A 27,274-nucleotide genomic window follows, 5' to 3' on the forward strand; every position below is an offset into this window, starting at 1 on the left:
TGCTACACCCCCATTGTACACCTGGACCCCCTCCTTACGCCTATAAAAGGAAGGTCCAGGGCTCTCTTACGAGAAGGTTGGCCGCGTGGGGGAACGGGACGACGCGTAAAGTCTCTCGCTCTCTCCCACGCAGACGCTTGTAACCCCCTACTGCAAGCGCACCCGACCTGGGCGCAGGGCAACACGAAGGCCGCGGGTTTCCCCTTTTGCCTGTCTCCCTCTCTTTTGCCCCCTTCGTGCTCCGTCTCGCGCCGACCCATCTGGGCTGGGACACGCGGCGACGATTTACTCGTCGGTCCAGGGACCCCCCGGGGTCGAAACGCCGACAATAGGGCTCAAGGAAAATGTATCGTCAGGGCATTTTGTTTTGCTCATCAAGACTCAATAGAGTAAATAGGGCTCAAGGAAAACAATGATACTCAAAACCAAGGATATACCTCTCTTTTCAGTTGTGTTGTCGCAAGAGTGTCCTCGTTCCAAACCTCTATGCACATAAAGAGTTGAGAGAATAAACCACCAGAACCATCTTCCCGGAGAGACACCTGCTCGGGTGTACGAGCGATCAGATTTTTGGAAAGTGTTTTTGGAAAGTGTTTTATGGCCATTCGCTGATCATCTTTTTTTATGGTGGATGAAACGATATTACAAACATCCACCTTCACCGATCCACGATTTTGAGAAACATACGATATCAACTCGAGTGAATGAAGCCACCAGTGTCATAAGCACGAATATCTCTGTTTGGTACATTATATACTCCGAATTTGGGAAATTCAATATATATTTTTTTACTGTAAGGAGAACATTTCTATTACTATTGATCATACTTTGTGCTATAAATTTGTATATTAAAGTAAGCATGAAAAAACCTAAATTCCTAACAGTCAACCGGTACCTAAAATCTGGCAGAAGACCATGCATTGAATTTTGTCGATACTCAAAACCAAGGACACGCGTTCTTCAACACCCCCCCCCCCCCCCCCCCCAACCCACCCACCCACCCACCAAAGAAGGAAAAAAACACGAGGGTGGTGGCACAATAACATCCAATGCATCTCTGTTTCTTGAATTGAAAATCTGAAGTGCCTGCATAAATTTCTTTTGGAAAAAAAATTTGTTCTGCGCTTTCCCGGTGGAAAAAAATCTGCCCAACTTGCTTAAGCAAGAGTTATCAAAGTGGGCCCACCTAGGCACCTGGCTACCCACAACCGTAAGCGTCACGGAAGGGAACATGTCGCTTTCGTTTTACGCCTTCTTCCCCCGTTCGGCGCTTCCGCCCAACTCCCGCCTCCCTCCTCCGTTCCTCACTTTCCAATTTCCGTCTCCACCCTCCGCGGTCCGCGCCGCGGACCGCGGTCACCACTCACCAGCAGCGCTGCAGCGCCACGCCGCCACTCCAGTCCCCCACCGACCACTTGCCGATTGCCGTTGCCGCGTCGGCGTTGCTGGATCCTCAAGCAGACCGCCCGGACCCGGGAACCCGCCCGCGCGCTTATTAATAACGGCCACCTCGTTCCCCCGCCCGCCCCGAAGGCCGAGGGAAGTGTACGCGCCTAGCGACCAGCATAGATTCGTTCCACGCCTACCTCCTGCCCTCGCCCGTGCTCTCAGATCTCGCGCGCGCCCCGCAAAGGTACGGACGCGGACCCCGCCACCATTTCTTTTTGCTAACGCTTATGACGCCCGACCATCTCCGTCCATGGATCGTTGGTTGGTTGAATGATCCCTCGAGTCTTGTGGGTGCGATCTGCGTTGCTCGGGGGGCGAGGGGAGGGGGGGGGGATCTCGGCTTGAATGAGTTGATTTCGCAGTTTATGGTGCGTATCTGGTGAGTAGGGATCCAGAGAAGGGGCGTTTTGAGCCGGATCTAGGGGTAGTGGGCTGGATTCGCCTTCCGCTAATGAGGGTATAGGGGACGCCCCGTGATCTATGGTTCTAGAAGGGTGCGTCAGGTGCTCTTGCTGTGTGATATTTGTCGCCTTGTGACGCTGGGACCGGGCTATTGGCGGGAGTTTGTCAGAGCAATACAAAAATAGCTGGTGCCACGAGCTCAGGGGACTTCCGATCAGTTTATGACTTATGATTGTTTGATCTTCTGATTGTTAACGGCTAGGATGCCTTCTTCATTGAGGCGCATACCGAATACGCACTGAAAAATCTATAGTTTTTTCTCAGTTCGGCAAGTCAGCAGCTTATGCACTCTTAAGAGTCTAGGGTTCGTCAATAGAATTCATGGAATGGGTTGCACTTGAATTGCTTGGTGGTGACTGGCAAATCAATCTTTTAGCTGGTTGACTTCTAATGCTGCAAACGTAAGACGATCGGTAGAAGCTGATCTGTCCTTACATTACATCCTAATTGATATAATTTGCCTGGTGTCCCAATTATGTAACATTGTATTTCTCGGTAGACAAAAGTGGTTGCTTACTTGCTTTGCCCCATTTTTCTGAAATAATCCCTCTCTTTTTTGCATTTGATATGTGCAAGTTTGGAATTTTGTTGTACAAAGATGCAATACCAATTGTAATCAAACTGCAGGGTAACTTTGAGCCATGGGCACAGTTGTGGATGCTCCAGCAGTTGTGGCTGAAGAGGTACTTTGCATTACTCATTTATTTGGAGTTCCTGGTCCCCTATGTATCCAATAATTGGCTCTGCTGCAAAGCACTAGGTTCATTGAGAATGTTCAGCATCTTACCTTTTCATTAACAAAATATAATTAATATTGATGTACCCTTTAGTTTAATGGTTAGTCCTTTCGAAGTTTCTAAAAACTCTGCCCAGGAGGGAAAGACCACACTCCCGGTATTATATTAAGAAGAGACCGAAACATGGTCCCGAACGAGAAAATCCTTGAACCCTGGTCCACCATCACTAGCGGGCCGTCACCGTCCACTCTACAACGGCCCAACGAGAGGATTTTTTAACCAAGCCAGAAATTCGCCCCCGAGGGGGGATCGAACCTAGGACCTAGAGGTGCTACTCGGAAGCCTTAACCCCATTAAGCTAGAGGCTCTTTCGTCTTTCTAAGTTTCTAAATTTATATTACATCAATAGTTAGTGCCGTTGAACCTTGCATTTTTGTAGCTAAATTTCAGTTGGTTTGGTTAGCATGTATGCGTTGCCTTATTTTCCTGTCTGGTTCATGCTTCTTGAAATCAAATAGTTCTCCATGTCCTTAAGGAAACTGTGCTCCCTGCATGTTTTTATTAAAGATATGTCCTCATCATCAACTTGTGCTATTCATAAACTATGGTTCATCTTAGAAATGTGTTCTATGTGCAGGTCACTGAGAACATGTTGGGTGGTAAGAAAGTTACAGCTGTATTTGTTCTAGGTATATGTTCTATCTTCAGTAATTTTCAGTTATTTGTGTCCTAACATAGAAGAGATTTTTGGGTTATTTGTGTCCTACCATAAAAGAGAAGGAGCTTATAACAACTTTGAACTCAAATAGATGATTTTGTTTTGCATCTGATCAAGAATTTACACAGGTGGTCCTGGAAGTGGAAAAGGCACACAGTGTGCCAACATTGTGGAACACTTTGGATTCACCCATCTTAGTGCTGGAGATCTTTTGCGTGCAGAGATTAAATCTGGCTCTGAGAATGGGTATGTTTTTCCCTTTATAAGAAAGCTAACCTATCCTTTTCATTTACTTTTCCTTCTGGACATATCTTTTTTTCTTAGAGAAAACACATGATCGGTCTTGTTGAGCTGCACATTTGACATTTGTGCGTTCTCTATCTATGGTGCTCCTTGATTTTTCACAGAACCATGATTGAAAACATGATAAAGGAGGGAAAGATTGTTCCATCAGAGGTGACTATAAAGCTGTTGCAGGAGGCAATGATAAAAAATGAAAATGACAAATTCCTGATCGACGGATTTCCAAGGAATGAGGAGAATCGTGCAGCATTTGAGAATGTTGTAAGGCCCTCTTTTTTGTACACAAAATTTGTTGATTCTCATGCCAGTTTAAGAAATTATTGCTCCTTTCTTTTAGTTACTCAAATGAATTCGTAGACTATTAATTCTTTCTCATTCCTTCAGACCAAAATTTCTCCTGCATTTGTGCTATTCTTTGACTGTTCTGAGAAAGAGATGGAGAAACGTCTCTTGGGGCGCAATCAGGTTTCCTTCATCATTGACCAATCGTCGTTTTTAGTCACAAAATTCTTGTTTCCAACATTTCTTACTTTCTTTGCAGGGAAGAGTTGATGATAACATTGAAACTATCAAAAAAAGGTTCAAAACCTTTGTTGAGTCAAGTTTGCCTGTCATTGAGCATTACAACTCAAGGGACAAGGTTAAAAAGGTATTGATGGATTTTTATCTTGCCAGGGGTACTCCTACTGCACTCCGATGACACAAATATGTGATGTATTATACAGTAGAAATAAAGCCAGAAATAAGATGCACATTAGAATAAATACGGGAGATTCAAAGTATATTTTAGATCTATTGTGTGTGTGTGTGTGTGTTTCTTTGCTAATGGTCATTATAGTCCACATTTCAATTAACTGATGGCCTTTTCTTTTTGCAAACTTTAGCACCTATAGTAACTTTCATTTTTATTAGATTGATGCTGCAAAACCAATTCCTGAGGTGTTTGAAGACGTCAAAACCATTTTTGCCCCATATGCTCCAAAGGTAATTAGGTTTCACTTTTTTGAGCAAATGTAGCATTTCCAGATGGATCTCTTAATCTCATATTTGATTTAGCACTATCTGCATTGCATTGAATATGTTGTTTTCCATCTTTGAATGTACGTCTGCAAACATTAAATTATGTTCACCTTTAAAAACCTTTGTCCATTATTTTTGCATGACTAAAAATCTAAAATACTAGTACAAATATACTCATCACTTTGCCTTCTCTATCAGGCTGAATAGAGCAGTCTAAAAGGGACATGATAAAGGTGTCATAGGTATACTCCCTCTATATTGCACCTGTCCTAAATGATTTCGTCTGGTTCTTGCCACCATAAGTGAGATTCTCATAGAATCTTCATAATCATTTTGCAGGCAACACACAAACATATATGTGATTATGAACCCTTCAATATAGAACAGAAGTTTTGGCTCATATGAGCTACCAGCGCATCAGTAGGCAATTCGATTTGTTATCAGCAATATTTAGATCTGATTCTCAGGGGTCCTGCTAGAGTAACATTTTACCACTGTTGTTTATGTATATCCTTTGATGTTGTGTTGTACCAATGTGGAATTTACTTTAGGGCTAGTTTGGACATGGAAATACAGGGGATCCATCAGGCCTGAGGCAGGAATCCCCTTGTTATTTATAAATTAATAAGAGGATTCCTGCCTCATGGATTCTCTCCATTTTCCTATCCACCAAACCAGCCCTTATAGAGCAATGAGACCTTGTGCGATCCCATCAGATTTCTTGTGGCATTATGGAAAGTATAAAACTGCTGCCATATTCTTTATACGTTGAAATATGTTCATTGCACTGAACATTTGTTTTGATGACTTTGTATGTATATAATACCCTCCCAACAGTAAGTATCTAAGCTTAGCAAGCCTCTTGTAGTTGTACATGCTGCTGCTTGTTTAATTGTGTGTGGCATGTTTCTGACAGCTTCATGAGATCCGGATTCACTTAAAAAACAACTCTACTCCATAAAAAAGTTTGGACCCTAGGTAACTTATACTATCCACAGTTAATCCAAATCTAAATAGTAGTAGAAAATATAATATACCCCCTCTGTTCCGAATTAGTATTTATTAAAATGAATTTATTTTGGGATAGAGAGACTAGAGAGTATGTCTGTATCTCGGTAGACCTTTCTTGAAGTCGAAGATGTTGTAAACAAAATGACAACAGCGCACCTGACGGAAACCGACTGTTTTGCAGCATTTGTTGGCGCTCCCATTCCCCTCCTTCCCGCTTTTGAGTCCTCTGGGCTAGGTTCAATGAATTTTGCCCACTTCCAATCTAAGAAGGGAAAACGATACAGCTCGTGGGCCCTTCTTCAGCGACGCCAAAAAGAACTGAACAAAACTGAAATACATTCATTTGTATCCATAATCCCAATTCTAAAAACACCAAGACCTCGTTCGATTATAATTTAGATATACATATATGTACTATTTGTTTTTATGCAATTGTTATATACCAACATGTTATTGAATATTTGTGTGCCGTCATAATGAATGAGTATTATAATACTCTATTGTATGGAGCGAACCAAAGAGCATACTACAAATTGTAGAGTAGAAAATGTAACATTGATATATCGAATCAATTTCTATCTTCTGTCCTAGGAATACGAGGCATGCATATATATATATAACATGAACTTTGAAAAAGTTATGAAACATCAAATTTTAAGACAAGTTCACTGAGTGGATTCTAATTTTATCGAACTAAGAGCATCTCCAACAACGTGATCTATAAAAATGCCCTATAATTTAAAAATAAGTATATTTTATAGAATTTAGGGCACCAACAAAACACCTCGCTCCAACAGTAAAGCCCCAAATCTAAATTATAGGGCAGCCCACTACGGTGTAGTATATTTGAGGCACTTGAGATGGTGCCCTATAGTTTTTTGACAAAAATTTATGAAATAGGGCAGTGTTGGAGTAGTTTTTTCTGTGTAGAGCCCTATATTTCAATTTGAGGCACTAGTTTGAGGCATTGTTGGACATGCTCTAAAAGCATCCAAATGGCTCCTGATAGAGTCCACTCTCTGATAGTCTGGTGGGGGGTGGTCCATTGCATTGCTTAGCTTTTATATCCGGGCCCTCCGGTGCGGATCACATCAAATATCATCGCATATGCGTAGTACGTCGGTCGCACGTAGCTGCCCTTTGCTGTGGTAGGCATGTGGGCGCTGCAAGCACTCCATGTGGCTAGGGGCGGGGAGAGCCATCGCTCTCACTCTCACGCCACGACACCGCGCCACGAGGCAGCTGCCGGCGCGCGCCGCCGTCCAGGCCATGAAAAACCGTCGGGGTCCCTCAGGCCTCAGGCCGTCAGGCGCTCCGGCGCCAGGCGCGGCGCTCAAGTCCGCGGTCGGCCGCTGTCGGTCGGCCCGAGAAGAATCGGTGCCGACTGTTGGGCCACATGCGGAGAGACTGTTCTGGATTGCCGCCGAGTCGTCATGGCCTGGTCCACCATGCGCGTCGTCTCTAGAGACTAGAGCTAGAGGAGTTCGTCCCTCCTTTTGCAAAGGCAAAGGCGCAAAGTCGTGGCCAGCTGGTCTCCTCCAACGTGTTTGACATGCTTGCTAACCTTTCCACTATTGGTACTAGGCGCGCGTGTGCTCTGGAATCTGGACCCTGGTATGAAGTGGACACGCACTATACTACACATTACCGTTACCCCTGTTTAGCATATTTACCCATAAGATCGGCCGGTGCCATTGCTAATTCATCATCTGTGATCGTGGCAACCCAAATCGCATACGGCGAGTTTGTCACGTGATTAATAATGAAAGTATATTCTATTAGAGTCACCCAACATTTCTTTTTTTTTTCAAAAAAACTAAAGGACAATTATGATTATAACCTTCGCTCTGTAATTGTAATTTTGCTCTCCGTTTTTCCACTCTATGATTTTATCACTCTGTTTTAAAAATGAAGTTACTGTTTGTCCCTCACTCTCAATGTCGGTATTGAAAACCAGAATTATTGATTAAAAATAAAAAAAAATATAAAAAACGATAGATGGAAGGTTTAAACTATCCTCCTTCTATCTTGACTTTTTGCAATATAACGCGGGGGTACAATCACAATAAATTGTATGGTCATTTTTTTCCTTTTCACATCAGATTTAACATTATCAACTATAAGTAACAGCTTAGGAGTATGACATAGCTTCATTTTCTAAATAAAGGGATAAAACCACAAAGTTAAAAAAAACAATGGTAAAATCACAAGATGTATATGCCCAAAAAACTAAATATATGATGTGTTTTCGAAGGAAAGCCATCCAATTTATATCAAATCAAAGCATCTTACGTTTACCTAACTTCATATAGATAAAAGTGCCAACACATATAACACAAAATATGCATATTATGAAAACATATTTCATAGCAAACGTAATAATTTTTATCCGGTTTAATAAGTCTTAATAGTTTTCATAAACCCAGTGTCGGTGTTTCGAACCTCACTCCGATAAGTAAATTTATCGTGCGTGTTCCAGGTTCCGGACGGTGCGCGCGGTGGGCGCAATACTGGTTCAGGCATAATGTTCCTACTTCTAGTCGCCGGCGGCTTGCGCTACCGACACCATTGATGATCAAAGCTCGTAGTAGGGGTTATACGCAAGCAAGAGAGGGAGGAGAGGCTCTCAAGTCTCTTATCGGGGTGGAAGTGGAACTAAAAGTTACATAGTGGAGTTTTATCTAAGTCTTGGTTTGATGGCGGGGCTCTGGCCTCTGAGTCCTCGTCGGTGCATGCTCCTCTTGTTCGTCGATTCGTCTCAGTGTCTTCTGGTCTGAGGTCTATCCGTGCGTGTGTGCATCCGTTTGTCTGAGGGCCAACCCCTTCCTTTATAGGCCGAGATAGGGGTCGGCCGACAGTGGCTTTCTTGGGAAGGAGCAACCGGGCAAGGTAAAACAAATTGTTCTACCTCGGGGTGAAGTCACCCGTGCTCGTGAGCACCGAGGTCACATGTCCGTCTTGTATTCTTTATGGTGGATGACGCGAGCAGCGTGGGGCCCAAGGCCCATCATTTGGGCTATACCGACCCTTGACCTCCGTAGCCTGGGGCTCGGTGCGTCTTGTCGTGTTGCGCCCTGCCGGCGGTCTGTGCACTCAGGACTAGTCCGATAGGTCATGAGTGCGCCACAGGCCGGGAGGGTTCGTAGGTTATGAATACACTGCGCCCGGAGAGGTTCATAGGTCATGAGTGGGAGGCGGACCAGCACCTCCGTTGTGGCTTGTTGCCAGACGTAGTTAGTGCATCCGATCACTTATAACGGGTCGGTCTCGGGCCCGACGTGGCATCCACTCGAGCGGTTTCCTTTAGCGCGCCCGCCCCCCTGTCATGTTCTGCCACGTCGACCCTGGGCTTGGTGCCGCGAGGTTCGTTCGGGGCAGGGTGCCGCTAGAGTAAATGTTACCTATCTCCTTCGGGTGACTAGTGAAGGTCGCCTAGAAGGGGGGGTGAATAGGGCGAAACTGAAATTCTCAAAATTAGTCACAACTACAAGCCGGGTTAGCGTTAGAAATAGAAACGAGTTCGAGAGAGAGGGCGTAAAACAAATCGCAGGCGAATAAAGAGTGTGACACGCGGATTTGTTTTACCGAGGTTCGGTTCTTGCAAACCTACTCCCCGTTGAGGTGGTCACAAAGACCGGGTCTCTTTCAACCCTTTCCCTCTCTCAAACGGTCTCTCGGACCGAGTGAGCTTTTCTTCTCAATCACTTGGAACACAAAGTTCCCACAAGGATCACCACACGATTGGTGTCTCTTGCCTCAATTACAAGTGAGTTTGATCTCAAGAAAGAATGAGAAAGAAAGCAATCCAAGCACAAGAGCTCAAAAGAACACAACAAATCTCTCTCACTTAACACTAAAGCTTTTGTGGAATTGGGAGAGGATTTGATCACTTGGGTGTGTCTAGAATTGAATGCTAGAGCTCTTGTAAGTGGTTGGAAGTTGAGAAACTTGGATGACTTGAATGTGGGGTGGTTGGGGGTATTTATAACCCCAACCACCAAACTAGCCGTTTGGTGGACGCTGCTGTCGCATGGCGCACCGGACAGTCCGGTGCGCCACCGGACACTGTCCGGTGCGCCAGCCACGTCACCAGGCCGTTGGGTTCCGACTGTTGGAGCTCTGACTTGTGGGTCCGCCTGGCTGTCCGGTGGTGCACCGGACAAGTCATGTAGGCTGTCCGGTGTGCCACCCGCGTGTGCCCTGCTCCTCTGCGCGCGCTGGCGCGCATTAAATGTGTTGCAGACGACCGTTGGCGCGAAGTAGCCGTTGCTCCGCTGGCTCACCGGACAGTCCGGTGTGCACCGGACATGCCCGGTGAATTATAGCGGAGCAGAAATCCGGAGCTGGCGAGTTCAGAGTCGCTCTCCTCTGGGGCACCGGACAGTCCGGTGAATTATAGCGAAGCGCCTCTGAAAATTCCCGAAGGTGCGAAGTTTGGCTTGGAGTCCCCTGGTGCACTGGACACTGTCCGGTGGCACACCGGACAGTCCGGTGCGCCAGACCAGGGCAGCCTTCGGTTGTCCCTTGCTCTTTTGGTTGAACCCATTTCTTGGTCATTTTATTGACTAAGTGTGAACCTTTGGCACCTGTATAACTTTTAGACTAGAGCAAACTAGTTAGTCCAATTATTTGTGTTGGACAATTCAACCACCAAAACCAATTAGGAAATAGGTGTAAGCCTAATTCCCTTTCAACTAGCGGGGCTCTAGTTGCTAATGGCATTTCCCCACTGTACTCATTGGCCGATGGACCCCAGGAACCGTATCCCCTGCACCAGCTAAATCATCTTAAGTTTATCTAAGTTTACATAAATAGAAGTGCCAACACTTGTAACACCAAATATATATGTTATGGAAAAGATTATTATATGCGTAGTACCACCTCCGTTCATAAATATATGTCACCGTTGATTTTTTTTTCAAAAACTTTGACCTCTCGTATTATTTAAAATATTTATTAAAAATGTAAAATTTTAAGTCAACACAAACTATCTTAAGTGATAAAACAAATCACAAAAAATAAATGATAACTCATATTTTTTTAAATAAGACGAGTGATCAATTTTTTTTAAAAAAATCAACAGTGTCATATATTTATTTTTTGAATAAGACGAGTGGTCAAATTTTTTTAAAAAAAATCAAGAGTGTCATATATTTATAAACGGAGAGAGTATTTATGAACAAATAGTACCATTTATGACAGCAAAACAAGGTCAGAAATAGCAAATTCTGTTAACCTCCCCGAGAAATAACAGTGGTGGACTGGTGGCGGGGTGGTATTGAATCACGATGTGCTTCTTCACAGAATATCAATACTCTAAATAAATTTTATTTTAAAAATAAATAAAAGTAGAGTCGGATTCTAATACAACATGATACTTAAATCTTATATTGATAAATTTAGAGCATATTGTTACCCTATACCTAGGTGGCGGTCTGGCGGATGCCGAGCAGGCATAAAGAAGAGGCACGCACGTGTAACGTGTTGTTGGTTTGGTTGCCGTTCCTCCCTCACGGTCACGGGCGGAGAGCGCCGAAGCGGCGACGAAGGCAGGCAGACGCCGCGGCCGCGGCCCGAGTTTTTAATACGAAACCGCCACCAAGCTGCTTGCTTACGGCCTAGTTTCACCTCCCCCATTCCCTTGGAATTGGATTTGCTCCCGAATCCGGCGAGGAAGCGACCGGCACTCCACGCCACGCCGCGGCGCCCAAGGAAGGGAAGCTTGGGGCCCTAGGCCTCGTCTCCATCCCCGCCGCAGCCGGCGCGAGGCGGCGCGGCACGAGCACGACGGTCACCATCAGCCACCGCGCGATCCCGGGGGACGGCCAGGCCAGGTTCGGCGCTTTTGGTTTGCGGAATCGCGGTCCGAGCAACGAATGCGGGATCTGTTGCGGTCGTGTGGAAGGAGTGGGGTTTGTTTGGAGATTTGGGCATTTGGTTGCCTGGTGCTGCGCGGTGAGGCTGGGCGGCGCTACGATTGGCGGCCTCTGCGGGGTTGGTGCTGTATGAATGTGAATCCTGGGGGCCAATAGCGAGATCGTCGCGTTCTGATGCTAATTTGGGATGTTTGGGATCAGGGGTTCGGGGCTTTGTAGTTTTTCTGTAACCGGGTGAGATTTCGGGTGCTCTTTCAAGCTCGTTTGCGAGGCACTAATTCTGATCGAGTTAGAACACCATAGCAGATAGATCATCACTGTTTTGCTTTGTTTACCTTTGAGGTCGCGGTTTTTTTTTCCAGGAGATAGTTTGAGAAGAGCAATTTAGGATCTAGTTTGAGAAGCTCAACCTTTTATATTGCAATTTTGATGCGATTTTGATTAGTATCTTTTCATATTTATTCATTTAAATGTTTGTGAGACGATTAAATAGTGCTGCTAAGGTCTACATACAGATTCTGCTGTAAAATAGTATGCCCAGGGGGGAAAATCTGTGTAAGCATGTATGCAATTGACATATTACTTCTTTGTGTCCTGATTCGCTTTTGTTGCTCCAATTGGCAGATTCCACAACGTTTTACTCTTATTAAACTCCCCAACTTCGTCTAAGGAAGCAAGTGATTTCATTATGAAAGACTGGTCTATTTTCTCCAAACTTGATCACAATGGAGGTTACCTTCCCAGGTTCCCAATGGACTCTCCAATATCTCATGATATTGGGTTACGATTGGTATCGCAAGTCGGAAACTTAGTTGAGTGTTCATTTCAACATCCAAGGCATATATGTGCTACGGGGAGTGGAGCTGTTCAGGAAGCATTCAGCTGTTTCAACAAGTTTGCTGGAGCTTTCTATTTCTGGTTTTCTAGAGCATCGAATCCTAAGTTATTCCAAAGGCTATCAGCAGCTGCAGGCTCAAGTTCAAGAGCTTGTCGGTCACACATAAAGCAAGTGACCTCTTGCTTGCAGCATTTACCTGGACTGGAGTTTGGTTCACAATTAAGAGAAGATCATGCTGTACAAGTGCTTTTAGCAAGGCTTGCAAGCGCAACTTTTGGACGCCTGTGGACAGAGGTGGAGGAGCGGCATGCCTGCAACATCCTTATGCTGGCTGCTGCTACTGTAATTCCACCATTTGAAAACATGTATGAGTTCGTCACATGCTGTTTTCTGAGCTGACAGAACTTACTTTTGCCATTTGTTTTTTAACTTTTTTATTTTTTGCTTTGTTAATATTTTTTTTATTCGTGGACAAGATCACCAAAGATGCTGGCTGCGTCAATGGCACTAAGAAAAGATCGTGGAAACATAGAGCCTACTGAACAGTCTTATTCAGAGGAAAACCGTCCAGGTTGTGCGTGTGTTGCTGTGCCAAGAGTACTCTTACCAGAAGATGCAACGGAACCAACAACTGGCATCAAGTTCCCCACTGTACTCGAAGACAATTCCAATCTGACTACAGAGGTCCTTTTTCAAGCATGCTTCTGTGAATTTTTGTTTTATGGGCCAATATTTTTTCTCCATATTTGAACACCACATGCTCTACAGATTATCTATAATGTTGATGCTTCTAGGTACACTGCCTCCACTTGATACATGTATCTGATGGTTAAAAATTGGCAGGTCCTTGTTGGAATGGGTTTTAGAAGCATGCGAATAATGAGGGTCAAAAATCTGAATCTTTATGCCTTTGGATTATGTGAGTAAAGTAAAATTTGTCGTGTTTACTGTTATTTATGATTTGTGAATTGCTAACAGGTAGTTACTGCTTAATTATTGCCTTTTGGTTACTTACCGTGGGGGCAGTCTTTCCCCTACCGGCCGAGTTTTTATTATGTTATATTGGCATATTCTCAGATATACAACCTGATTCTGTCTGCAAGAAGCTGGGTCCAAAGTACGCTTATATTCCAGATGCTGAGTTAAAGGATCACCCAGATTTCTATGAAGATCTTCTGAGGTGTGCGATGCCTATTGATCATTTATGTGTCTTCACGAATTCTGTTATTAAGAGCAAGTTCAATAATATAACCCATAATGGGATTATGATGTTGCCATGTCACATATCATAGCCAACTAAAAGCCTACTTATATTATAACCCTCTCATGATATAAGCTATATATTTAATATTTGCTTTATCTCTTCCTCTCACAAAGTGTCTTGGAGTTTGTGAGCAGTCTACTTTTAGCTGGCTACTAGTGACCAGTCCGCTTTCTTTCTCACTCCATTTCTCTTTTTTTCGCGTCACCATAAATCTGACATGACATCTCTTGCAGTCGGTCTATGTCACCTTATTATACTTGCTCTAAAGACCTTCCCAAAATTCTGGCCATTACCTAGCCAGTCAACCCTTTACACGGAAACACTCGTGTCAGCTTAGGCCCACATTTTAAAGAAATGCTAGGAAATGTTGGTATCATTAAAAAGGGAAAAAGTGTTGTGTATAGAACACTTCTCAGGGCCTGCAATTGTTTGAGAACCATTTAATCATTTATAGTGCTATTTATTTCGTGAGGTTCTGATGCTGCATAGGATTTGACACTGCAAAGTTTCCTGCCATTTTCCCCTTATGTGCATCCTAGTTGCCTATGATGCTAACAAACTTCCAATCTTTTCCAGGGAAAATATTGATATGACTGTTAGGCTAGTAGTAAGCTACAATGGTCTCAGCATTGGCACAGTTCGAGAGTAAGCGTTCTTTTCTTTATTTGGTTCAAATATGTTAGTATCTATGCAAAGTTAATCATTTGTCTCAACATGCTTTCCAGTGCATTTGAGAAGTCTCTTGGCTTCCGGTTGCAAAAGGTATTTGCTGTTTATTCAGCAATTATTTCATCCTTTCCTAACCATATAGGCCTAAGTGAGCTTTTTATGTATACATCATTGAACCAGATGAATCCTAATACTGATTATGGTTGCTTGAAGACTTTTGGTTCTTGTTTTAGTGAAGACATTCGTATACCTGCTGTAAGTTTCAATGTTATGTCTGGGCTACATAACTTTGCGCATTTGGTGTGAGAAGTTAAAAGTCAATGCAACTGCAGGGTACAAAGATTGACTTCCGGCAAACATCTGATGGCCAGCTAATAACTGAAAGTTAGTACCATATAGCTTATTTCTTTCCACATGCTTTAGTTTCTTGTCTCCACTACAATGTCTTGACTAAAAACATCCGTGTGCAGTTGATGGCAAACAAATTGGCACTGTCCAGAGCAAAGATCTTTGCAGTAAGTCAGAGTGTCAAAGATACTGAGTATTTTATGCATTTATTTTAGAGTTTACTAATCATTAATTCTTATTAAATCATGTATTTATGAACAGGAGCCTTCTTCGATATGTATATTGGTGACCCCCCAGTTTCAGTGGAGACTAAACAAGACATTGCGCAAAATGTGGCTGGACTCATAAGAAGATGCTAGGGAAACGGGAAAACTAAATCGAAGAACCTGGAATTATTTCATTCATCTATACAAGGAGAGGACATATAAACAGAAAGGAAGCCAGGAGAGGATCGATTGTATTTATAGTGGTAGACTGTCTTTGTAAGCTATAAACATAAAGCATATGCTTGGCAAAGGCCTCCATGCCTTTCATATGGTTTGGCATCTTTGCCATTTCCTGGCTGGCTGGCGTGCTGTATCATGTCGACAAATATATGATACAGTAAAAAGTTGTACAACAAGAGCATGTTTCTGTGCCCCAAGTGAAAAATGACGGGGTTCAGCTTTGTTCATACAGATGATTGATGGTTCTCCCTTTTGTTTTACTTATCTGCCGATCTTGTATTTTAGCAAAGCTAGATATAGATGGCGTGTGCATGCAAGCTAGGTACTGCCGTACTGTTCATGGGAAGCTCAACAAGTTAACAACTATCTATTAGTTAATTTGCTAAAAGCAGCTAATAGCTAAACTAGGAGCAAGACTGTTTGGATGCCATCAACTAATTTTGGCAACTAACTATTAACTCTAGTGTATTTAAACCTGTCTTTATTGGACATTTTATCATCGCTAACAAATTCAATGTTTTCGTAAAAATATTAAATCTAAATTAAACTTTATAATGTTATCTTAACTTAGAAAAATATAAAATTAATTTCATTATTTTTTTTAAAAAAAATCAAGATCTATCTAATGTATATAGTTTGGAGTTGCTCTGATACACATATTCATAATTTTATTAATAACTTGAGAAGGATCAGGAGAGGACACCAATTATATTGACTATATCGAGTAGTGGGAGTACAATAAGAACACAAAGGTCATATCATCATTCACATCTTGATTATGTAGTCATGCTACTAGAGTTGCTAATGCTTTATTTAAATACATGATGATGGTTTAGTTATTGTATTACATTATCTTATTTTGTTTTCGACCTTCTACCTTGTATTAAAATTTCTTAGGTTAAGTCATATGACTAGTTCTATGCATCATAGTTTGATGTGTGATATTGCTTTAGGGTTTTCGATGGTTATTGATGTGTTTTAAATTAGATAGTTTTATTTTGTGAGGTGCCGATTTGTGACTTTCTGACTATATGTATGTATGTGCAATGCTTGTCATCACTTGTATACATGAGATATTGCTTTAATTGTTTGTGAGATATGTTTTTATCCTTCTGAATTTGTGAATATTTATATGCTATCACTAATTTCTATTGGATGTATGACTTATGTGATTTTTAGGTCAATTAAGCATACATGTTATGATGTTTATTGATCGTATTTTAGATTTCGACCATAACATATTGAACTTTCGTTTTAAATATTCTCAAACTATCGATGCCGTTTCCGTTTTTTAGAGTTATCGTTTTCGATTTTATTTTCGAGAAAAAAATAAAAACAAAAATAGTTATAGTGTTGATCGATCGTTTTGGTCCCTACCTGCTATTTGTGCTGGAGCTGTGCAAAACTCAAATGATTTTGCTGGCAAATTTAGTGCATTTTGATTAGGAGGTCGTCCCATTTTGGCGACTTGGCAGCATGCAAAGAAAGGCTCTACAGCGTTAACCATCACGATTCAGGAGCAACGGTCACCTGGCTTCGTTCTGGGCCGAACACCTCGCAAACCGCCTGGGTGCTCGCCCGTCCTCCTGAATCCAAGCGCGACCCTTCCTTTGGCGTGGCGTCCCCCCATATCCCCCCAGGGCCCGGTACCCGCCTCTCGCGTCGTTCCGTTCCGCCATGCGCGCACCGAGGCACGGCAGCATGCGCGCCCACGTCGCCCTGGCCTTCGCGGCGCTGGTGCTGGCCGGCGACGCCCTGCAACCGGCGCTGGCCGGCGGCTGCGGCTTCGACTACAAGGATGCCCTCAGCAAGACCATCATATTCCTGGAGGCGCAGCGCTCCGGGAAGCTGCCGCGCAGCAACCGCGTAAAGTGGCGCGGCGACTCCGGGCTCGACGACGGCAAGCTCGCCAATGTATGGTGAATTGGTGATAGATATGGTGGTGTTCGTCGTCGTCTTCTTTCTCCATTTCCATTTCCATGGACATTATTAATTGGTCGTCCTCGCCCCTTGTTCATCTCATGGATGCTGATGCGAAACTGACACATATAATGGGATGTCCTCCCAACTGATTAAAAAAAAGATACAATATATCCTGCCAGTGGCAGCCATATATAGCGGTATGGCACTGACAAGAGCTTAATGTGTTATGTGGCCGATGGATGGATGGATCGACCGACGCGAGCAGGTGGATCTCACCGGCGGATACTACGACGCCGGCGACAACGTCAAGTACGGGCTCCCGCTGGCGTTCACGGTGACGACGCTGGCGTGGACGGCGCTGGCATTCAAGCCCGAGCTGGAGTCGACCAAGGAGCTGAAGCACGTGCACCAGGCCATCAAGTGGGGCACCGACTACCTGCTGAAATGCGCCGCCAGGAAGAACAAGCTGTGGGTGCAGGTGAGCGGCCGGCCGGCCGGCGTCCGTGCGCGTTGGATTAATTACGATCGATCATCGTGACACGTACCATCGTCAGGTCGGCGATCCCAACCTGGACCACCAGTGCTGGGTGCGTCCGGAGAACATGAAGGCGCCGCGCACGCTGTACGAGATCGACTCGAAGACGCCCGGGACGGAGATCGCCGCCGAGACGTCGGCCGCGTTCGCCGCCTCGTCCATGGTGTTCCGCGACGACAAGAAGTACTCGCGCAAGCTGCTGAACAAGGCGAAGCTGCTGTTCACGTTCGCCAAGAGCCACCTGGGCAGCTACGACGGCGAGTGCCCCTTCTACTGCTCCTACTCGGGCTACAACGACGAGCTGCTGTGGGCCGCGACCTGGCTGTACCTGGCGACGAGGCGGCAGGTGTACGCGGACTTCATCGCCCACGAGGCCATCTCGTCGAGCGTGGCCGAGTTCAGCTGGGACCTCAAGTTCCCGGGCGCGCAGGTGCTGCTGGCCGAGTTCAACATGACCTCGGCGGGCGGCGCGCAGAACTTCAAGTCGCAGGCGGACAACTTCGTGTGCGCGGTGCTGCCGGACACGGCGTTCCACCAGGTGTTCATCACCCCGGGCGGCGTGATCCACCTCCGCGACGGCGCCAACTCGCAGTACGTGACCAGCACGGCGTTCCTGCTGGTGGTGTACGCGGACCTGCTGCTGCGGACGGGGCAGACGGTGCTGTGCGGGAACCAGCCGCTGCCCCCGGCCCGGTTGCACGAGTTCGCGCGGCAGCAGATGGACTACCTGCTGGGCGCCAACCCGCGGCACAGCTCCTACGTCGTGGGCTTCGGCGCCAACCCGCCCACGCAGCCGCACCACCGCGGCGCATCCACCCCCGTGCTGCCCCCCGGCACGGACGTCAACTGCGGCCTCAGCTTCGGGGACTGGATGGCGCCCGACAAGCCCAACCCAAACGAGCTCACCGGCGCCATCGTCGGCGGGCCCGACAAGAACGACGGCTTCGTGGACAAGCGCGGCAACTCCTCCTACACCGAGCCCTGCACCTACATCAACTCCCTCGCCATCGGCCCGCTCGCCGCGCTCGCCGTCCGAGGCGTGCAGCTCGTCGCCACGCAGTGATCTATCCCCATGCGTGCGTGTGTGTCCCGCTGTTTCGTTTCTTCCCTGACATGATATGATTTCTACTCCGTTACTGATGATTCATTGATTCCGGCCGCCCCCGCATTGTTCATTATATTAGGTGACGTCTGCGGGCGCGTGCGGGGATCCATCCAAATCTCTCACTCGCTATTGTTTCTGTACGTACGTACGTGTACGTCCAAGATTATAATGATACTCATAATAATCTCGTCGCAACTTTCGCGTGAGTTTGTTGGCCGGGTTAGGTCTCTGTTGGCTGTTAGGGGACGGGCGTGCGTGGAGCGGTGCACCGGGTTCTGGACCACCCACCTTTTCCGACGAGCGCGGATACATGTACACGTACGGATGCTCGCTCGTGTGCGTGCGCGCCCGCGCGCTTCAGTTTTTTAACCGGAACAAACTTTTTGTTTAGAAAATCTATGAATTATATATTGTGAAAGTATTTTTCATAGAAAATCTAAAAACATAAATCATATGCCATGAATCTATATAAGTTTTTTTCCTTAAAAAATCGGTAGTTACAAATATAGATATTTGACTTAGGATAGATCCAATACAGCATGTAAGGGAGTTTTTTTTTTGGTTTAGGTAGTACTCACTTTGGTCTAAATTGCACAATTTATTTAGTTTCATAATAAATCAACATTTACAACTTTGTAAGCTTATAGTCAAATGCACCTACATCTACAACATATCCATTTTGTTCTTCACTTCACTCGTAGCATTATAATTTCAAGAAGAAAAGGAAATTTTAAAATAAAAAAAACGTGAAAAAAATAAAAACAACCTTCAAAAGTTATACTCCCTTTTTCCCCAAAAAAAGATAGATAAATACCACACGAACCCTGCCCCGTGCCTCCATATAAAACTGGTCCTAGGCCTCCCCTATTCTTTTGGTACCCGTGCGCGGCGTGCGCGTGCGAAGGCGAGCGATAGCGGAAGAAACAAGAGGCTGCTGCTGCTTCTTCCGTTGCAACTTGCATGTGAGGCGAGGCCGCGAGAGAAGCGCGAGCCATGTCGATCGCACTGCAGAGCGGGCGCGGGGTGGGCGGCGGCGCCCCTAGGTTCGGCCACGTCGCCCGCTGCGGCTACGCGGCCTCGCCGCCGCCGGCGGCGGGGCGCGGGCGCGGCGGTTCGTCCTCGGTGGGACGGGACAGCGACAGCCCCGCGGCGGCGGCGCAGTGGGAGTGGGACGGCGAGGAGGTCGAGGGCGGCGACGGCGAGGTGCAGAGCTCATACAAGGGCTCCGCTTTCGACACCATGGACGCGCTCCAGGAGGCCCTGCCCTCCAGGTGAGCCCCCATTTCGCCACAGGGAACGGATCTTGATCGGCCTTGTCAGCTTATTCGCGCGACTCCTTTGGGGGATTCGGGGGTAATGTGGCTACAGGCGGTTCTTCTTTATCCCGCTGATCTCGTTTCTCCCAGGGATTTTTGGTGATTTCTTGGGTTTGGTTGGGCTAACGCATTCCAAGAGATTGGTTCTTGATCGGTGTCAGTTGGGGAATGTGCGTTGCATACGCAGATTCCTGATTCTCTGTTGAAGCAGGGGAGGTCTTGGAGTAATTCGAGCGGATTAGTTTGGTTTTTGGTCCACCGTTTGTTTCTTCGGTTTGGATATCAAGGGTGTTGTTCACATCACATTCTTGTCTCGTTCGGAGTGATCAGATGGGGAACTGTTGCGATTTACGTTTCTAGTCAATTCTTTCTGGTGTCTTGCATTCACTGTGGTTTGGGGGGATTAGGCATTCGTGCTCTTCATAATCGAACGTCACCTCGTAATGTGGATTCTTTGGTCTTTGGTCTTGGAATCATCCATCTTTTTCACCAATATGACTGAAGAAGAAAACTCACTGTTGCTGCGCTGAATAATGCCTGACGACAACATCTCTTGTACTTGGCGTTCAATTTCAGTCTTCAGAGCTGGTGCATATCTGTAAGGCCTCCTATTAAATGGTTGAGCACCGGGCAAGAGAGACATCAGATGATCACAATCTCGGACTGGAGGAAGGCCTGCAGGAAGTGCAAATACAGAATGGAATCGGCTGACTAGTGCTTGTAATTCAGCTGGTAAGGTAGAGAACACCGACTGGTCCTTGTCTGGCAATGCAGACAAATTACATAGTTCAATGACTGCATTTTGGCCCTTGGCAGACTGGAGACCAAACAATTAGACCGTAGAACCGTTGTAAGGAATCATCAACCACTTGTCTGCCCAATTCACCATCATAGGACTGAATTTTTCAAGCCAATCCATGCCCACAATTAAGTCTTATTTCTGCAGTGGTAAGACCCGCAGACTAGAAGTGGTCACACCCTGATAGCGACCAAACTGCATTGGTGAGTTCGTGAGTACACTGCAGTTGAGCCCCATTTGCTACTTGCACCGTCAAGGGTCGTTGCAGAGGAGTAAGGCCATGGACATGAGCTGCCACTTGAGCACTTAAAAAGGAGTGGGAACTCCCTGAATCCAGTAAGACTAATAGCTCCATACCCTGAATTTGACCGATGAACTGAACTGTTTTTGGGGCAGCGACACCCTCCACTTCTGCCTGGGATAAACAGATTGCATTCAGTTATTCAGAAGAGCTCTCATCCTCATTGATTGGAAGTTGGAAGAGTTGCCAGAGTTCATCCACAACATGTAATTGAACTGAGTCTGCACAACGATGGCCTCTGGTATACGGTAGCCCACACTTGTAACATAACCCCTTGGCCTTACGATAAGCCATCAAGGGCGCGAGCTTATCATCAGCTGACCGAGCTTGAGAGACGCTAACTGGAGCAGAATCATCTTGCTTGGATGAAGATGCCTTGGGAGGTAATGGCAGTGGAAAAGGGGTCTTGGAGAAGGCCTTGTGAGGAAAGGAGCTTTCAGGCTTCCTGGAATCGCGACGCCAATCACCGACCTCCTCCTGCAATTTAGCCAAAACAAAAGCAGTATCCAGATCCTTTGGGCGCTGAAGCATAACAACGGATTTAATATCATCTCTGAGACCATCAAGAAAACAAATAATATAGAACACAGGATGAGCATTATGATTATATGCACAGAGTTGATCGATGAGCTAAGACAAACGCTCGACATAATCAGAGACTGTGTTAGACTAACGAATATGAAACAAGTGTCTAATGTGCACTTAATGTTGGTCCTTGCCAAAACGTTCAGCGACCATGTGGCCAAATTCGACCCAGGTGACATGATTCAGTTGATATTCTACTGACTGGAGCCAGTCAGCCAGCGCGGCGCTGCGCCAGAAAAGTGCATGGTGGCTATATGTATCTAAACCCAAGGATCAACTGAGTACATGGAAAAATAATCCGCACATCTTTTCTGCCATAATTTGGGATTATCACCGTCAAAAGTGAGAAAAGGCACTTCAGGTAATTGACCCAGTGTAGGAGCAAAGGAATCATGCATAGCACTATCGAAACGATCATGCCAAGGTGGAGGAACAGTTGGATGAAACGGGTCGAAACCAGAAGGCGTACCATTGGACAGGAGTAGGCCATGGGCATAGACATACCCATGGCTGTCCTCTCGACGTTGGTGAACATCGCGGTGCATATTTGGGCCGTCGACGAACACCGTGGTAGCCGCCGGGCACTCCACCGTCGACGCTTAAGGACCAAGGATACCACTACCAGGCGAAGAGTAGGCGATGGTGGTTGAAGACGATCCACGCGATATCCCAGATGGGACACCTCGGAACAGAGCGAGTCGACGGATGACTGGATCACGCGTGCCGAGTGTTTGATGCCGGGTCTCCAGGCGTCGAGCGACGATGTAACCAGCTCCAACGCCGCCACACGAGTGGACAAGGCACTGTCCACCGCATCGATGCGCTCCCACGACCGGGACTGGAACTGGGTCACCTGTTATTCCACTTGGGACGTCAATTCCATCTTCAACTCCCTGGTGAGATCCACGAGCACTGAAGCCGGATCGGTGGCTGCCACCGCCGTGGTGAGAGCCGAGATGGCGTTGGCGTTGGTTGCCACCGATCGTTGAAGCACGTCCCAATGTAGATCCTGGGCATCTAGGCGATCACAAATTTGTTGGAGCAGCTAGGATTGCGTCTCCAGGGTGCTCGCCTGCGCCTCCAGCGCCTCCGTCAGGCTGGGAGGCGTTGCATTGAACATCTTCACGGACGGCGTGCCCGGAGATCCACAAGTATCCGATACCAATTTTTACAACTACTCTACTGGCTACGAACAGAAAGGAGAGGAAGAACAGAATTGCAGAGGAAGGAGCAGAGTTAGTATTGATTCTCCAAAATATTCGATAGTTTGTTTCTCTCCCCCTCTCTCCTTAACTACTGCTACTGCCACTCATGGGCTTACATGGACCATTTGTCCGATGGAAAAAGAGAATTGGGCCTACGGACTCGGCGACCCAATTCCTTGTCCTGTCCGTCCGGTAGCGCACCTGTGCCAGCCTTCGCCTGTGTCCCGTTTGGCACGCTGACAAGTTTGCTCCCTTAACTGCCTGGCATCAACAGGTATTTAGCTTTCCTATAAGGTCCGGTTTGGATTAACCCGGATAATCATTATTCACTAAACTTTAGCTATCTTCGACCAAACAAATCAGCTATTGGACTAGATAAACTTTAGCTATCTTGAACCAAACAGATCAACTAGTGGACTAGATAAACTTTAGCTATCCTGTACCAAACAGACCAACTAGTGGACTAAATATACTTTAGTTAGAGCCTAGATTCTATTATCTTTTTGTCTCTTTAACCCCAGACAATGGCAGCTAATACTGGGTGATTGATCTGGATATCCATAATTTTTAATACTGGCACCAAATTAAAAGGGTACTCATGTCTTTTTGCTGGGAACCAAACACCCCATTGCTAATGTTTAACTAGGGTAAAACCAAACAGGGCTTAAGTCTGTGATGAATCTCTCGTGTTGCTTGTAATAAATTGGGATCACTGCGTGTTTGAGAAAAGAGAATTGGTATCGAATAATTCAGTGGAGGCGCTGGATACCTATGTTTATGTTTTAGCGCTAGTTGTTCAGTGGGGCCTGCAAACTTTGATCTAGTCCTTCAAATGCTCTGTGATCTACTTGACTGCGCAATGTCAATGATATGAACCTAAGTTTTCATTTAGGCTTTCTAAGGAGAGTAGTGGGTATCAATGATAAAAAACATGCATCAATTACTCTAGTATTTCTCCGATAAAGCCTAATTGCATTATAAAGTTATGTTTCTTTCTATCTTATAGAGTTTTGCTTTCTAATTAAGACAGGAAGATTGTGTGTCTACTTTTTTTGTAGAGTTCCTTATAGTTATCTTATTATGACACATGGATGTATAATCGGAGCAGTATGTTGGACTAGGCACAAAACACTATATAATTCTTGTGACATTATTTTCATTAGTATTATATTTTATTGTGATTTTACCAAATGCTGTTGTAGTTGACAAACTGTTGTGGCCGTCTACTTCCAAAAAAGAAGATACATCTTGTTGGTATGAGTACTCTATTAATTTTATTAAGCCTTAGGTCTGAATATCATCATCCATTGGGGTCAGGATATCACAATCTACCCCCCTTAGAAGACCGACGTCCTTGTTGGTCAACCCTAAGCCAGGAACCTCCCCTCTTGACCACGTCTGTGTGTCCAGTGTCGTCATATTTCATGTCATGTGACCACTCTGGACCCACATGCGCCATATACTCGAACCTCTAGCCCACACACGCCCGTGAAACTGCGAGGGTCTGTCCTACTAGTTCAGTGGAAAACTGGATTCGATATTTCAATATATTAGTTGTTCAGTCCAAATACTAAGCGACATAGCCAGATTGTATTCCCATAGACTCCTGGTATTATCAAAGCTTTTATGTGCTCAAAACATATGCCCTTGAGTGATGAAATTTTTTCTGTTAGACACTAGAGCTGCTTGTATACGTTCTGACGGAAGTAGTTTTCCATTCATTTTGCATATTCATAGCAAGTGAAACAGATCAATGTCTATCGTAAATCCGGTATAACTTGGTTGTTCTTGGTTCCAAAACCTTACTGCCTGATGGTTAGGTAGGGCCTGTGTAAGGCTGCAAGCTCTGGGATTGGCAGATGCATATGTAATCTCTGGCAAGGGATTCTTTGTTGTTTTGTTAAACTATGTGATATTGTGAAAACTTGTTTCATGGTTTGTGTGTGGAATCACCTGAACACATTCATCTCTTTGAGCATATTGTTGGACATATTTGATAATTCGTACAACTATAGTCTATCAGGACACATGCTCTTGATCATATAAAGTTATAAACTTAAAAGTTCATTTTCTTTTTCTATAATCGTAACATTCCTTAGTTGCTTAATATAGTGTGTAGGCTCTTAACACTTATGGCTACCTGGAATGCTGTACCTTGTAATGGAAGCAGATATTTGTTCATGTAGATTTCCAGCACAGTGCGGTTGGGACAACATGTATTAACCCAAGCACAGGATCAAACAGACAGGACATTCTTAGTCCACATAAATTTGTTAGCATCTATCTTATTTTGTTATCTACAGCACTAAAAAATCTAGTTATTTGTCTTTGTTTTGGAGTTGGCAACTTATTTTTTGTCTGTTTTTTCGCTGTGAGCAGGCTGAGGACTGCTCATTTCTCTGCTCAGTCCTTAAATTGTTATTATTAGATTTATATTGGTTATGACTTTATAAATTATATTTCAAAATTATATTAGTCTTCCATTTTGTTGATCATTGTTCTTACACATGGCAGGAAAGGGGTATGCAAGTTCTATAATGGAAAGTCTGGATCTCTTGCAAAGCTTCAAGGTGCCGTAGTACCTTCTCCGCTGAAAAAGCTTCCGAAGCAAGAAAGACCATCCCCTAGGAAGCGCAAAGGTCTTCTTCCATTCAGTCTCAAATGGGGCAAACCACAGAATAAAGAGGTATTCCCCGAAGATGATGCGATTGGCAGCCCCACAAACTGCGTAAGGATGGCTATATCGCCTGCTGCCACAAGCAGCTCAGGAAGCAACAGTGGTAGCGACGATGAACATAACCGCTGCCAGAAGCCATCTTCCCGTCGTCCGCACAGAAGGCCCAGCAGTGTCATGGGTGTTTTTGCTTCTCCGCCTGCACCTCGTCCACCCCAGCAGTTCTCAGCTGTCATGAGATCTCAATCAATGCTTGATCTGCAGGATGCGACAGATTCAACTGACCTGGTCACTCCCAGGGACAAGCGCATAAAGAATTAGCAAAAGTTGAATAGTATCAGGAACAAGGGCATGAAGAACTAGGTAGATCTGATGTAACCTGAACCTTGGTGTCAGCCCAAACACCGGTGTCCATTTTAGACAGCGAAACCCAATGGCTGATGTCTGCATGCTTAGCGACACCGAATGAACTCGAGTTCATATAGCTGGGATTCTCCTTATACCCGATGTACCGAGAATTGAGAAAGATACAGATGAATTAGGCAAATTGGTGTAAGGAGTCAGTGGCTATTGCATTGGTTACTATTTGACTTGTAAATGCTGGATTCTGCTTCTCTTTGCCTAATTCAACCATGTTGCTCGTATTGACCTTTGCTTTGCTCGTCGTTCTGAATTAGGCAAAATTTGTTGTCTGTATTATATTCTATTGACATGTATTTATTTATCTCTTCATTAACGAGACGTTCTAGTCCTCCCTCCAAATATAAGACTAAACGATAGCGTCATAATTTCAATGAGGTTTCTCTATTTTTTATTCTTTTTCTATCATTACTGACTGCCTTGATTTCTGGTATATTGAAAACATTAATAACATTTTTTTTTGTGAAAGCAAATAAAGTATGTCTCGTCGAATAGAATGTCTCTTTTAAAAAAAGATACTCTCCATCCCTTATCCCTTAGAACGATAAGCGCTATATAAAAGGGATTAAGGAGCCACCGGTTTAGCCAACACAATTAGCTATGTTCAAACCCTAATCCCACAGGCCCTATCGTCTAGACGTTTATAGTGATCGGGGGCTGCAAGCCTGCAACCATGGTTAAGTGGCCCCGATCAATGACGCGTGGTTAAGGTTAACCCGTTCCGGTTCTGTTAACCAATTGTTGAGGACACACTTAACAAATATAAGTTAAGTTTATTTTGTTCTAAAAATGCTGAAAGATTAGTCTAGAATTAAAATAGAATCATATAAGTTTAAGATGTTGTATGCATTATTAAGTTTTAAGTGTCACATCATTTTCACCTTAAGTCGATGGCATAAAGTTTATTGTGGTAGCCTATCATATGGAGTATATTGAGATCCAAATTGTGATTCATAAAATTTACATGTTTATTTTTTTAATATGCACAAAGTATCAGGTAAAAAAAATGCACAAGAGGGCCATAAATGGATCCAACATAAGACTGAAGCAATGTCATTGTCAAATATAAATGGTGCACTATAGTGATTGAGTTCATCGGTACTTAGTTGACTATTGCAATCCCTTTTATCTTTGTTTGTTTGATTATTGAAGAATGATTTTAAGATAAAGAGCTCTACCCCCTTTAAGCATTTAAATAAAAAGAGAACGTTACATTGATCCTAGACTGGCAATAAAGACCGAGTAAAAAAAGTACAGATGCCAATTAAGT

At 44.8% G+C, this 27,274-nt stretch overlaps 4 protein-coding genes across 7 annotated transcripts; all 4 read left to right on the forward strand.

The window, feature by feature from the left end:
• Window positions 1-1,274: 1,274 nt before the first annotated feature.
• On the forward strand, window positions 1,275-6,283 carry LOC100282335 (uncharacterized). Of its 3 annotated transcripts, NM_001155247.1 has the most exon segments (10): window positions 1,525-1,633; window positions 2,539-2,594; window positions 3,286-3,337; window positions 3,495-3,612; window positions 3,774-3,930; window positions 4,054-4,134; window positions 4,211-4,318; window positions 4,582-4,653; window positions 4,888-4,931; window positions 5,029-5,493. In NM_001155247.1, coding segments are annotated over 8 exon segments (639 nt in total). In that variant the 5' UTR covers window positions 1,525-1,633; window positions 2,539-2,552; the 3' UTR covers window positions 4,897-4,931; window positions 5,029-5,493.
• Window positions 6,284-11,151: 4,868 nt separating this feature from the next.
• LOC100191654 (Fatty-acid-binding protein 2) lies at window positions 11,152-15,401 on the forward strand. Of its 2 annotated transcripts, none has more exons than XM_035967659.1 (11): window positions 11,152-11,534; window positions 12,201-12,779; window positions 12,901-13,098; window positions 13,258-13,333; window positions 13,492-13,594; window positions 14,255-14,323; window positions 14,404-14,440; window positions 14,528-14,602; window positions 14,680-14,731; window positions 14,818-14,862; window positions 14,957-15,401. In XM_035967659.1, the coding sequence occupies exons 3-11, from the start codon at window positions 12,901-12,903 to the stop codon at window positions 15,052-15,054; spliced, it is 753 nt and encodes a 250-aa protein (XP_035823552.1). In that variant the 5' UTR covers window positions 11,152-11,534; window positions 12,201-12,779; the 3' UTR covers window positions 15,055-15,401. The 2 variants fall into 2 exon arrangements, with proteins under 2 accessions (XP_035823552.1, NP_001130555.1); NM_001137083.1 differs by having other exon boundaries at window positions 11,321-11,534; window positions 12,891-13,098; window positions 14,957-15,315.
• Window positions 15,402-16,798: 1,397 nt separating this feature from the next.
• LOC100285574 (uncharacterized) lies at window positions 16,799-18,897 on the forward strand. Its single transcript, NM_001158465.2, has 3 exons — window positions 16,799-17,055; window positions 17,330-17,542; window positions 17,619-18,897. Exons 1-3 carry the CDS (start codon window positions 16,819-16,821, stop codon window positions 18,660-18,662), a joined length of 1,494 nt encoding a protein of 497 aa, NP_001151937.2. The 5' UTR covers window positions 16,799-16,818; the 3' UTR covers window positions 18,663-18,897.
• A 700-nt stretch (window positions 18,898-19,597) lies between these two features.
• On the forward strand, window positions 19,598-26,279 carry LOC100272897 (uncharacterized). Its single transcript, NM_001147350.1, has 2 exons — window positions 19,598-19,975; window positions 25,425-26,279. The coding sequence occupies exons 1-2, from the start codon at window positions 19,698-19,700 to the stop codon at window positions 25,903-25,905; spliced, it is 759 nt and encodes a 252-aa protein (NP_001140822.1). The 5' UTR covers window positions 19,598-19,697; the 3' UTR covers window positions 25,906-26,279.
• Window positions 26,280-27,274: the final 995 nt, after the last annotated feature.

This window comes from Zea mays, chromosome 5, assembly GCF_902167145.1.
Source record: "Zea mays cultivar B73 chromosome 5, Zm-B73-REFERENCE-NAM-5.0, whole genome shotgun sequence".
Lineage (NCBI taxonomy): Eukaryota > Viridiplantae > Streptophyta > Magnoliopsida > Poales > Poaceae > Zea > Zea mays.